This window comes from Ranitomeya imitator, chromosome 4 (genome assembly GCF_032444005.1).
Source record: "Ranitomeya imitator isolate aRanImi1 chromosome 4, aRanImi1.pri, whole genome shotgun sequence".
Lineage (NCBI taxonomy): Eukaryota > Metazoa > Chordata > Amphibia > Anura > Dendrobatidae > Ranitomeya > Ranitomeya imitator.
Genome location: NC_091285.1, coordinates 367,753,427 through 367,766,958, shown reverse-complemented (window position 1 = coordinate 367,766,958; position 13,532 = coordinate 367,753,427). Strand labels below are relative to the sequence as shown.

At 39.5% G+C, this 13,532-nt stretch overlaps 1 protein-coding gene across 1 annotated transcript in view; it reads left to right on the top strand.

The window, feature by feature from the left end:
• SEMA3C (semaphorin 3C) overlaps positions 1 to 13,141 on the top strand; it is a 229,319-nt gene extending 216,178 nt beyond the window's left edge. Inside the window, exon 18 of the mRNA XM_069765149.1 lies at positions 7,884 to 13,141. Coding sequence (XP_069621250.1) covers positions 7,884 to 8,294 — 411 coding nt within the window. The 3' untranslated portion in view covers positions 8,295 to 13,141. The remainder of the gene's footprint in view (positions 1 to 7,883) is intronic.
• The last annotated feature ends 391 nt before the right edge of the window (positions 13,142 to 13,532 follow it).

Sequence of the window (13,532 nt, the reverse complement as noted above, 5' to 3'; positions counted from 1 at the left end):
GGACGAACAGTTTCTCGGCCGGACAACGATCAGGTTTATTAGCCTGAAATTTCTGCAACACTCTCCGCAAATCAGGGGAGATGGCAGACACAATGACTCCTTCCTTGAGGATACTCGCCGGCTCAGATAACCCCGGAGAGTCGGGCACAAAACTCCTAGACAGAGCATCCGCCTTCACATTTTTAGAGCCCGGAAGGTATGAAATCACAAAATCAAAACGAGCAAAAAATAACGACCAACGGGCCTGTCTAGGATTCAAGCGCTTGGCAGACTCGAGATAAGTCAAGTTCTTATGATCAGTCAATACCACCACGCGATGCTTAGCACCCTCAAGCCAATGATGCCACTCCTCGAATGCCCACTTCATGGCCAGCAACTCTCGGTTGCCCACATCATAATTACGCTCAGCAGCAGAAAATTTCCTGGAAAAGAAAGCACATGGTTTGAACACTGAGCAACCAGAACCTCTCTGTGACAAAACCGCCCCTGCACCAATCTCAGAAGCATCAACCTCGACCTGGAACGGAAGAGAAACATCAGGTTGACACAACACAGGGGCACAGCAAAAACGACGCTTCAACTCCTGAAAAGCTTCCACGGCAGCAGAAGACCAATTAACCAAATCGGCACCCTTCTTGGTCAAATCGGTCAATGGTCTGGCAATGCTAGAAAAATTACAGATGAAGCGACGATAAAAATTAGCAAAGCCCAGGAATTTCTGCAGACTTTTTAGAGATGTCGGCTGAGTCCAATCCTGGATGGCCTGAACCTTAACCGGATCCATCTCGATAGTAGAAGGGAAAAAGATGAACCCCAAAAATGAAACTTTCTGCACACCGAAGAGACACTTTGATCCCTTCACGAACAAGGAATTAGCACGCAGTACCTGGAAAACCATTCTGACTTGCTTCACATGAGACTCCCAATCATCTGAGAAGATCAAAATGTCATCCAAGTAAACAATCAAGAATTTATCCAGATACTCACGGAAAATGTCATGCATAAAAGACTGAAAAACAGATGGAGCATTGGCAAGTCCGAACGGCATCACCAGATACTCAAAATGACCCTCGGGCGTATTAAATGCCGTTTTCCATTCATCTCCCTGCCTGATTCTCACCAGATTATACGCACCACGAAGATCAATCTTAGTAAACCAACTAGCCCCCTTAATCCGAGCAAACAAGTCAGAAATCAATGGCAAGGGATACTGAAACTTAACAGTGATCTTATTAAGAAGGCGGTAATCAATACACGGTCTTAGCGAACCATCCTTCTTGGCTACAAAAAAGAACCCTGCTCCCAATGGTGACGACGATGGGCGAATATGTCCCTTCTCCAGGGACTCCTTCACATAACTGCGCATAGCGGTGTGTTCAGGTACGGACAAATTAAATAAACGACCCTTAGGGAATTTACTACCAGGAATCAAATCGATAGCACAATCACAATTCCTATGCGGAGGTAGGGCATCAGACTTGGACTCTTCAAATACATCCTGAAAGTCCGACAAGAACTCTGGGATGTCAGAAGGAATGGATGACGAAATAGACAAAAATGGAACATCACCATGTACTCCCTGACAACCCCAGCTGGTTACCGACATAGAGTTCCAATCCAATACTGGATTATGGGTTTGTAGCCATGGCAACCCCAACACGACCACATCATGCAAATTATGCAGTACCAGAAAGCGAATAACTTCCTGATGTGCAGGAGCCATGCACATGGTCAGCTGGGCCCAGTACTGAGGCTTATTCTTGGCCAAAGGTGTAGCATCAATTCCTCTCAACGGAATAGGACACCGCAAAGGCTCCAAGAAAAATCCACAACGTTTAGCATAATCCAAATCCATCAGATTCAGGGCAGCGCCTGAATCCACAAACGCCATGACAGAATACGATGACAAAGAGCACATTAAGGTAATGGACAAAAGGAATTTGGACTGTACAGTACCAATAACGGCAGAGCTATCGAACCGCCTAGTGCGTTTAGGACAATTAGAAATAGCATGAGTAGAATCACCACAATAGAAACAGTCTGTTCAGACGTCTGTGTTCTTGCCGTTCTACTTTAATCATAGTCCTGTCGCACTGCATAGGCTCAGGTTTACTCTCAGGCAGTACCGCCAAATGGTGCACAGATTTACGCTCGCGCAAGCGACGACCGATCTGAATGGCCAAGGACATAGACTCATTCAAACCAGCAGGCATAGGAAATCCCACCATTACATCCTTAAGAGCTTCAGAGAGACCCTTTCTGAACAAAGCCGCTAGTGCAGATTCATTCCACAGAGTGAGTACTGACCATTTCCTAAATTTCTGACAATATACTTCTACATCATCCTGACCCTGGCATAAAGCCAGCAGATTTTTCTCAGCCTGATCCACTGAATTAGGCTCATCGTAAAGCAATCCGAGCGCCAGGAAAAATGCATCAACATTACTCAATGCAGAATCTCCTGGTGCAAGAGAAAACGCCCAGTCCTGTGGGTCGCCGCGCAAAAAATAAATAATAATCAAAACCTGTTGAATAGGATTACCAGAAGAATGAGGTTTCAAGGCCAAAAATAGCTTACAATTATTTCTGAAGCTCAGGAACTTAGTTCTGTCACCAAAAAACAAATCAGGAATCGGAATTCTTGGTTCTAGCATCGATTTCTGATCAATAGTATCTTGAATCTTTTGTACATTTACAACGAGATTATCCATTGAGGAGCACAGAGCCTGAATATCCATGTCCACAGCTGTGTCCTGAAGCACTCTAATGTCTAGGGGAAAAAAAAGACTGAAGACAGAGCTAAGAAAAAAAAATGATGTCAGGATTTCTTTTTTCCCTCTATTGGGAATCATTGGTGTGGCTCCTTGTACTGTTATGGCTGGCAATCAGGCAACACAGCGTGCAGTAATCAGCGCACATACAGAGATCTGGCAATAACCAAAAACAATAGGACGAGCTCTGAGACGTGGAATCTCTGTAGACTGCAGTACCTGATCTATCCTCACACAACTATAAGCAGCAGTGGATTGCGCCTAACAACTACCTATGCAACTCGGCACTGCCTGAGGAGCTGACTAGCCTGAAGATAGAAATACAAGCCTGACTTACCTCAGAGAAATACCCCAAAGGAATAGGCAGCCCCCCACATATAATGACTGTTAGCAAGATGAAAAGACAAACGTAGGAATGAAATAGATTCAGCAAAGTGAGGCCCGATATTCTAGACAGAGCGAGGATAGCAAAGAGAACTATGCAGTCTACAAAAAACCCTAAAACGAAAACCACGCAAAGGGGCAAAAAGACCCACCGTGCCGAACTAACAGCACGGCGGTGCACCCCTCTGCTTCTCAGAGCTTCCAGCAAAAGACAATAGCAAGCTGGACAGAAAAAAACAGAAAACAAACTAGAAGCACTTATCTAGCAGAGCAGCAGGCCCAAGGAAAGATGCAGTAGCTCAGATCCAACACTGGAACATTGACAAGGAGCAAGGAAGACAGACTCAGGTGGAGCTAAATAGCAAGGCAGCCAACGAGCTCACCAAAACACCTGAGGGAGGAAGCCCAGAGACTGCAATACCACTTGTGACCACAGAAGTGAACTCAGCCACAGAATTCACAACAGTTCCCTTTGTTACAGCTATTGCCACAAGAGAAACAGCATGGACCACCATTACACACTAATGTTACTGGATGTATATTGCAAATACACTTCTTTTCACATGCTCTATTGAGCTTCAAACAACACATTTCATGGGACAATCCCTTTAAATTGTTACAGTGTGCAGAGATGTCACAGTAGGGTACATACAAAAACTGGCTTATCTGTAGCTCCGGAGATCCAATAATATTACATAAGTGGTAGCAAACACCAGAGATCAGCATACTGAAGATAACAAGTAGTCACAAGTATTGTCTGTTTTGTAATACATCAATATATTTTTGGTTGTTGTCAGCATGAATTTACCATATCAAGATTACACACGGGCAAAGGTTTTATCCTCACGATTCAAGACTACGTAATCAAGCTTTTTATTTGGGATGAACGTTTTAGTTGGGAATGGGACCTCTACTCTTAACAAGCCAAGGAATTGTTGAACTCTTTAATTTTTCACTTCCCAGGAAACTCGTTCCTCTTGTGTGAATGTCAGTGATTCTTTACAATTTGGAACTGTTAACCTTTACAGCCTGACCATATCGCCAGCTGTGCTTTCCTTCTAGACAATACCAGCATCACTGTCTGGAAATTAGGCTTCTGATTGCCAAGAAACAAATGTTACTTGGAAATATTTTTCACTGTAAAACAAACCTAAGTATCTTGCGATCTTTGGAGTGAAGATACAAATAAGAATTTTTCAGAACCAGATGTGATCCACGATGAAGCTGATGATGTTAGTGCTTTCCTACACACAATAGAGCCTTTATATGGATCAGACAGAAACACATCAAATTAACCTAAGTACACCTATGGTTAATGCTAGTAGCCTACACGTATGTCAGCCGCCTTATATTGCACTGCATTTTATTTTCCATTACCACATATGGTATACTCATTTCCAATGTACAGCTTACAGCTTGTGATACAGATATTTTGTGTTTTACATTTGTAAATACACCAATATCCTCAATACTAAATTATTTGACCAAAAAAACATATCATAAACCAACATTAAAAAAGAGATGAGCGCCTTTTAGAAAAGACTAAAAACATTTTTATTATAATTAAAAGAATGAGAACAAAATCATGAATATGTAAAAACAGGGCAGTACAAATTCAGATAAGGTGGGTAAACCTGGGCAGATATATCATACAATATACTACTCAATTCAAATCTGTTAAATATTGTATTGCAGATAAAGTTTTAGCCAATATGGTAATAACACATATACGTTACACAATGTACAGGACATACTACAGCATGTTTGTGTATTCAGTGAGAGAAATAAGTATTTGATCCCTTGCTGATTTTGTAAGTTTGCCCACTGACAAAGACATGAACAGTCTATAATTTTAAGGGTGGCTTAATTTTAAATTTGAGAGAATGAATATCAAAAATAAAATTCAGAAAATCACATGATATAAAATATTTAAATGTATTGGCATTTTGCGGTGAGAAATAAGTATTTGATCCCTCTGGCAAACAAGACTTAATACTTGGTGGCAAAACCCTTGTTGGCAAGCACGGCAATCAGACGTTTTTTTGTAGTTGATGATAAGGTTTGCTCACATGTCAGGGGGAATTTTGGTCCACTCCTCTTTGCAGATCATCTCTAAATCATTAAGATTTTGAGGCTGTCGCTTGGCAACTCGGAGCTTCAATTCCCTCCATACGTTTTCTATGGGATTATGGTCTGGATACTGGCAAGGCCACTCCATTACCTTAATGTGCTTCTTTTTGAGCCACTCCTTTGTTGCCTTGGCTGTATGTTTTGGGTCATTGTCTTGCTGGAAGACCCAGCCATGACCCATTTTTAATGTCCTGGTGGAGGGAAGGAGATTGTCACTCAGTATTTTACGGTGCATGGCTCCATCTATTATCCCATTGATGCAATGAAGTAGTCCTGTGCCCTTAGCAGAGAAACACCCCCATAACATAATGTTTCCACATCCATGCTTGACAGTGGGGATGGTGTTCTTTGGGTAATAGGCAGCATTTCTCTTCCTCCAAACACGGTAAGTTGAGTTAATGCCAAATACCTCAATTTTTGTCTCATCTGACCACCGCACCTTCTACCAATCACTCACAGAATCATCCAGGTGTTCATTTGCAAACTTCAGATGGGCCTGCACATGTGCCTTCTTGAGCAGGGGGACCTTGCAGGCACTGCAGAATTTTAAACCTTTGCGGCGTAATGTGTTACCAATGGTTTCCTTTGTGACTGTGGTCCCAGCTGCCTTGATATCATTAGCAAGTTCCCCCCTGTGTAGTTTTAGGCTGATCTCTCACCTTCCTCATGATCAAGGATACCCCACGAGGTGAGATTTTGCATCGTGCCCCAGATCGATGTTGATTGACAGTCATTTTGTATTTCTTCCATTTTTTTACTGTTGCACCAACAGTTGTCTTCTTCTGACCCAGTATCTTATTATTGTTTTGTAGCCCATTCCAGCTTTGTGCAGGTGTATGATCTTGTCCCTCACATCCTTATAAAGCACTTCGGTCTTGCCCATGTTGTAGAGGTTAGAGTCTGACTGATTAATTGAGTCTGTGGACTGGAGTCTTTTATAAAGGTGACTATGTAAGACAGCTCTCTTTAATGCAGGTACCAAGTTGATTAGGGGTGTCTAACTGGTTTGTAGGAGCCAGAACTCTTAATGGTTGGTAGGGGGTCAAATACTTATTTCTCACTGCAAAATACAAATAAGTTGATATCATTTATACAATGTGATTTTCTGGATTTTACTTTTGATATTCTATCTCTCAATGTTAAAATTAACCTACCCTTAAAATTACAGACTGTTCATGTCTTTGTCAGTGGGCAAACTTACAAAATCAGCAAGGGATCAAATACTTTTTTCTCCCACTGTATGTATAATTTATCAGGACTACCGCAGAAATTCAGCACTGAATTATTATGCGGACCACTTAAAGTCCATTATAGTGTCATCATAGAGTCATAAATATATACGCACATATGTGCGTATATATTTATGACTCTATGATGACACTATAATGGACTTTAAGTGGTCCGCATAATAATTCAGTGCTGAATTTCTGCGGTAGTCCTGATAAATTCCTACAGCTTTATCTAATAACCATATGAGTCACGGTAGACTAGACAAACTGACAATATGATGACATTAGATGATGTGAGAACAGTAATAATTTTAAAGCTACCACAAGAGAGGAAGAGAGGAAACGTTTCCAGTAGTATTTAAGTTCCCGAAACCACCACACCCATTTATTGCATATTTTGAAAGAAATAATAATTTATCTGTTTTGGTAATCATACGTTCACAAATTTCACTATGTATACCTTAAATGGTTTCTATACTTATATGTAGATATTGGATAAACACCACTGAACTCTTGCAGCCAGCATCTGATACATGCTGCCTCTGGATCTCCCTTTAAAGGGAACCAGTCACCCCCCCAGGCGTTTGTAACTAAAAGAGCCACTTTGTGCAGCACTAATGCTGCATTCTGACAAGGTGGCTCTTTTAGTTCGGGTCCCTGGCACTGCTGAAATAATTGTTTTTGAAATTTGACCCTCATACCTCGAAATCGTCAGGGAGGCAGGTCTTTCCCCCCTAATTCAGACGCCTCCCAACCATCACTCAGGGCCTCTGCACACCGGGCGCTGCCTCCTCTTCCTTCATTAGCGTTCCCAGCGCCAGCGCTGTTGTTGTTTTTTTTTTCGGGCAAGCGGAGTGGCGCTGCCCTTCGAACTTACAGAGCAGGCGCCGGGAACGCTAATGAAGGAAGAGGAGGCGGCGCCCGTCGTGCAGAGGCCCTGAGTGATGGCTGGGAGGCATCTGGATTAGGGGGGAAAGACCTGCCTCCATGGCGATTTCGAGGTATGAGGGACAAATTTAAAAAACGATTATTTCAGCAGTGCCAGGGACCCGAACTAAAAGAGCCACCTTGTCAGAATGCAGCATTAGTGCAGCACAAGGTGGCTCTTTTAGTTACAAACGCCTGGGGGGGTGACAGGTTCCCTTTAAGAGACCCCAAATTGTTTCTTTATGCTTTGAAAACCAATATTTTTCAGAAAATGTTTTAAAAGACAGAACTTTTCAAGTCTTAAATAAATGCATTCACAATAGCTTAGCAATAATAAAGAATTGGAGCATATTTGAAATGTTAGCCTCAGCTTTGTAATACCATACATGATTGGTTTACACGCCTACATATTTTTCTGACATCGCCTCTATGCCTTTCACAGGTGAAGCTGAATGAAAGGATCATTTCTACTGGTCAAGGACTGCTTATTCGATCCATTCAGGACACTGACCAAGGATTGTATCACTGCATAGCAACTGAGAATGCTTTCAAGCAAACAATTGCAAAAATCAATTTAAAAATCTTGGATTCAGAACTTGTGACCTTTATGACTGATAAATCTCAGTGGATCTGGGCCAGCACTTTGAGTGGACTACAGTTTCATCCCAAGGACCTCACTGGATCATTCAGTCACTCCGAGATGCAAATAATTAACCAATACTGCAAAGAGAGTAGGCAGAAAAAAAACCCGGCACTAGAAATACCAAAACACAAAGGTGAATATAGTAAATTAAAACTCATTATGAATACCAGGAAAAGCAGGAATCGGAGAAATCAATTTCCTGGGTCTTAAGGATTGGTTACTCCTCTATTTACAGCTATGAGTTGTGTTACCAGTCACCTAGGTGTGAACAATATGGAGAAAAAAATGAAATTCAAACCCATTTGGCTTATATAACCATACCTTCAATTGAACTTATGATACTGAAATCCTGCTTTTGTAACATCAACTAAATGCCCAAGTAATTTAGCATATTCCGACAATATTGAACCGGTTGGTGGTAGATGCCTTCACTTACACTTTGTTTTTTGTTTATGTGTTAGTGTACATAAGTCAAATTTGGTTTTATTAACCCTTATTTATTAGATTTTATTTTTCAGACAGTAATTAAAATGAACATAACAAATGAGGTTTCATGTTGTAACTAACACTCACTGTTGGTCCAGAGTCTATTTATACTGTAGAAACGTAGGACATATTAAATGTATTAGAGTGATCCGGCAAATTGTCTTAATACATTATGTTACAGAAGAGATATGAATCCACAGTACTTAAAGAGGACCTGTCATCAGGGTCATACATATTAAACTAAAGGCATTGCCATAATGGCACTGGTATACTGATTCAATATATACTTTCAGTAAAGAAATTCATAGCCTGCTTTTTATAAAAATCATCATTACAATTTTTTGGACTCTGGGCTTCGGGGCAGAACAGCGGGTTGCTTCTTCGGCTCTGTCCTGGTCCCTCTTCTGTCTGTCTTCTTCCTTATTTAAATTCCATGCTGGTGGAATTCAATGACGAGCCAAGGTCCCAATGAGTGTGTGCGCTGCCACCAGCGCCATTTTATTGAAGCCCATCGAGAAATCAATCTGCGCAAGCGCTTCCCGTGACTAGGATGGCGCCAGCGGGGAATTTGAATAAGGAAGAAGATTAGACAGCTGAGAGGCCATGGCAGACCCAAAGACCCTACACGCAGTCCCGTCCCACAGGCCCACCCTGATGCACAGAGACCAAAACTTATGATGATTTAAAAAAAAAAAAAAAAAAACAGCGTACAGATTTCCTTCTGAAAGTATATATTAAGTTAGTATACCTGTGCCATTATGGCAGTGCCTTTACTTTAATACATGTAACCCTGATGACAGGTTCTCTTAAACAACAATACCAAGGAATCATATAGTTAACTCTTAGTGAGCTAAAGCAATGGAGAGTTTAAGGCTTATGTTGTATATATCTTGATGAGAAAGGAACATGGAAGTAATATAAATCATGGTTGGAAAAGCACAAAGGTGGTTTGGAAGAGAGGAAAGTAGTGAGGATTGTTAGAATATTCTCATAGGCCAGCTTCTCAAAGGAAATGTAAAAGTCAGTTTTAAAATATTTGGGGCCATATTCATCAAAAGTAGCAAAAAGTAAATCTATCTTTTTGTCCATAGCAACCAATCAGAGCTTAGCTTACATTTTTTAAACTGCACTGGCAAAATGAAAACTTAGCAATGATTTGTTGCTATGGGCAACAAATACAACTTTTCTTTAGCCAATTTTGATAAATGAAGTTCTATATGTTTGGTGTTTAAAAGGGAAAATATGCATTTCTAAAAACATAATGGTTAGAGAGGTTTCTCAAAATCCTGTTTTATTTTTTTATTATTATTATCATTATTCAAGGGACTGAAGCTCAAATTGCCGTCTGCTGAGAAATCCAATTTATTGTTATTATTTTAGTACATTGTTTAAATCAAACAGCAAATCAGTAAGGTAAAGTGTAAAGATGTTGCGTGATTAATCTATGTGAAAATCCAAATTTATGTTATTTTTATATTTTGCAATTTTTTAACACCTATTTAAGACTGTACATTGGAACTTAGTTATTGTAGCATAAAAATAAACGTTACATTTTAATTTTGCTTACAGAGTACCATTTTACAGTAACTTAGATATGATCATTTGCTTCTACCACTTTTAGGCCCATTCACATGCCAATATCTACTAGTTCTATATCGGAAAGTAACATTAGATAGCTTAGTCCGTGTGTGAAGGCAACCATGCAACACCCAGACCCATTCTTCCAGAGAGCAACCCATGGGATAGCCATGATTAACAAAACCGTGGAGAGACTCAAATCATCCATTGTTTTTCCAAGCAGAGCAGCTCAGCCCCTGAACAGCAGGGGTCCCAGGGCTGGAGGTTCTGAGAAAAGGCCATTTAAAGGGAAACTAACTTTGGCAACATTTTACTTTTTTACATATCACAATCTGTATTAAAAAATTTTAAAAAATCTTGCAATTTTCACACTGGCCATCAAGGCTCTGTAGTCTCAGGAAACAACACATGTACTGTACATAGCCACAATTATCAGATTCCGACCCTCTCTTTTGTATTAAAGTGTCTAATGAGGTTGTGAAAAAGTCATTGTGAAGAGAGAGTAGAGGGGTCAACTGTGACATCTACTACTGAGATTGAGGTATACTTTGTGATGAGCTGTGTGAAAATTGCAAGACTACTCATTTAGTTTTTTAATTTATAAAGATTGATATGGAAAAAATATTGACAATATTTTGTTTAGAAATACATGTAAAACAATAACTTGATTCAAACAATAGGTGATTTTCTTAAGATGGCTTCACTTTAACAATAGGGGATCATAAATATTTGCAATTGCTGAGGCCAATTCTCGGGTGGATATCATTTGTAGACTGTCATATCTGTTGAATATGGTCACTCAAAAATATAATTTATGGTATGTGATCAAAATCCACAAATATAATGTGTTTTACTGTTATTTATTGGAGTAATATAGTCTATCTGTAGTTTGTCACCAGTATTAGTCATATTTATGGTGGGAAAAAAGCCATATTTACCTGAAGCAACCAGTGGCTTGCCCCATTCTTCTCTCCAAAATGCCTTCCATTCAATATCAAACCCATAGTCTTATTTTAAGTAAATGGTTTTTTGACAAGTACACTTCACTTGAGTATTTTTTTTACTAACTCTGTGTCTATGTTTAATAACAATTTTTAAAAATCACCTACATTTTAGTATATAAAGAGCAATATATACCGTAATCTTGCACCTTAGTTTTTATTAGTGTGGCATTTTCAGGGGCTAGACCTGATTTTTTTTTTTATCTATGGACCATTGTGCTTAGTATACCCTCAGGAAGTGCCATAATACCTTTTATACATTATCATATATGGTAACGTAAAGCTGCATATGACTCGTATGTGGTATATAACATTAGAAAGTTGTCATCTTGTTTGGAAAAAGCAAAAAACCTCAATTTCTGGTCCAAAGGAATTGCTATTACAGATGATAAATCTGTAAACTGGACACTATTCTTATAATATAATATCTACTAATATAAATTTCAACAAAGTATCAGGATTGGTCTGCTTGACAATTAATGCTTTGTGAGGCTCTTCTATAAGCTACTATGTAAAATTGCTATTCATGTAAATGGTGAACGTATAACTGTGCCAGTGGTGTGAATTCTCATGCAACACACATATTGAAATCTATGTCTATTCATATACAGATGTAGACATTCTTTAAAGGACAAAGATGTAACAATGCAGAAAAATACTGGTGTGAAACAGTTTAAAGCCCCCAATATCGACAGGTTTGAATGAAACTTTAATACATATGAAAGCACTGGCCATCTGATTGTTTGGGAAGATATTAATCGAGCAGGTCCAATTTTGGACTGCCAATCACTTTGTTCTCTTGGAGATACGCCAATGGGAGCGATCTCTGCTGCCAGTTTTCTCATAGAGAACATGGCTGTCGACCAAACAGCACCTAACCTAATATGTATGTGGCCTTAATGCGACACCTAACAATACCAATTCAGGGGCTTTGTTGTGTTGAGTTGACTTTCTGCGTTGTCATCTTTCTTGTGTCATAGTTTAACATCAGCTACATCTGTATATTCAACAAGTACAGTTCACCAAGATATTTATGCCGGCTACCCCATCTGATCCCAATGTTGGTAATTCACTGTTAGAAAATTGAGTCCACTTTTTCCAGCTTTCAGAAAGAATTAGTATATAGTACACCTCAATGTTGTTATCCATTCATATTGCCAAGTCACAGCTTTTACCACTGTATCATTACACAGTTCCATGTATGGCCATTAACAAGGATTGCTATAATTTGTATTTTGTTTTGCACTAATCTACAGTATCAGATCTTATAAAGAGACCGATTTGCATCACAATATGTAATGAGGTAATATAGGTGGCTACCATAGATACCTGGATATTAGTGTATATGTGCTGTGCACATGTGAAATAAGCTCGTATACTGTAAGCCTCAATTTAATGATCTTTCTTACAATTCCCCGCTGTTTTTCTGTGCAGAGACAATATGTTGTCAGTTTTTTAGTTTCTTTATTTGCATCATTTACTTTGCTGTTGTAATATAATTGCTCACTTTCATGCTATTTAATGTGTCTGTTTTATGGCCTTTTAATATAATGTACATAAATTTTTGTTTCATATTGTGTAACATCTATGGCTGTACCTACCACATATTTTGCTGTTGGTTACATTTTATTTTCAAGGTGGGTATTTTCTCATCCAGCAAACCAGCGTCCTGCTCAGTATTGACAAGGGACAAAACTTTGAAGCACTGAAACAAAATATTGGGCGACAGATGGGAGACTGGTTTAGCTAATATGAGTTTCCTTCCTAATTGGCATACATTGGGTACTTAACATTTTGTCTGTTAGTCTGTGATGTCTGTCTGCACTGTCTCCACATATTATACATACATTTACTACAGAATGGAAATGTATAACCATTGGCATGATGAAACTGTTTCTACGGTGAATATGAATGTGTTTACAGTACATTTAGAATTTAGTAATTTAATAATGCTTTTCATTGCTAGTCTAAATAAAATATAGTTCCTTTGAATTGCACTGTATATTTTTTTTCTGAAAACTTATTCTTAAAGAGTAGCGTTCATTTTATTTTTTTTGTGCTAAATCAATAGTATACGTGAGGATAAGAAGCTTTGTAACATATCTTACAAGCGAAATCTGCTTCCTTCTAATCTGACTGATCTCTAACGCTAAAGGTACCGTCACACTGAACGATATCGCTAGCGATCCGTGACGTTGCAGCGTCCTGGCTAACGATATCGTTCAGTTTGACAGGCAGCAGCGATCAGGATCCTGCTGTGATGTCGTTGGTCGCTGCAGAAAGTCCAGCACTTTATTTCGTCGCTGGACCTCCTGCAGACATCGCTGAATCGGCGTGTGTGACGCCGATTCAGCGATGTCTTCACTGGTAACCAGGGTAAACA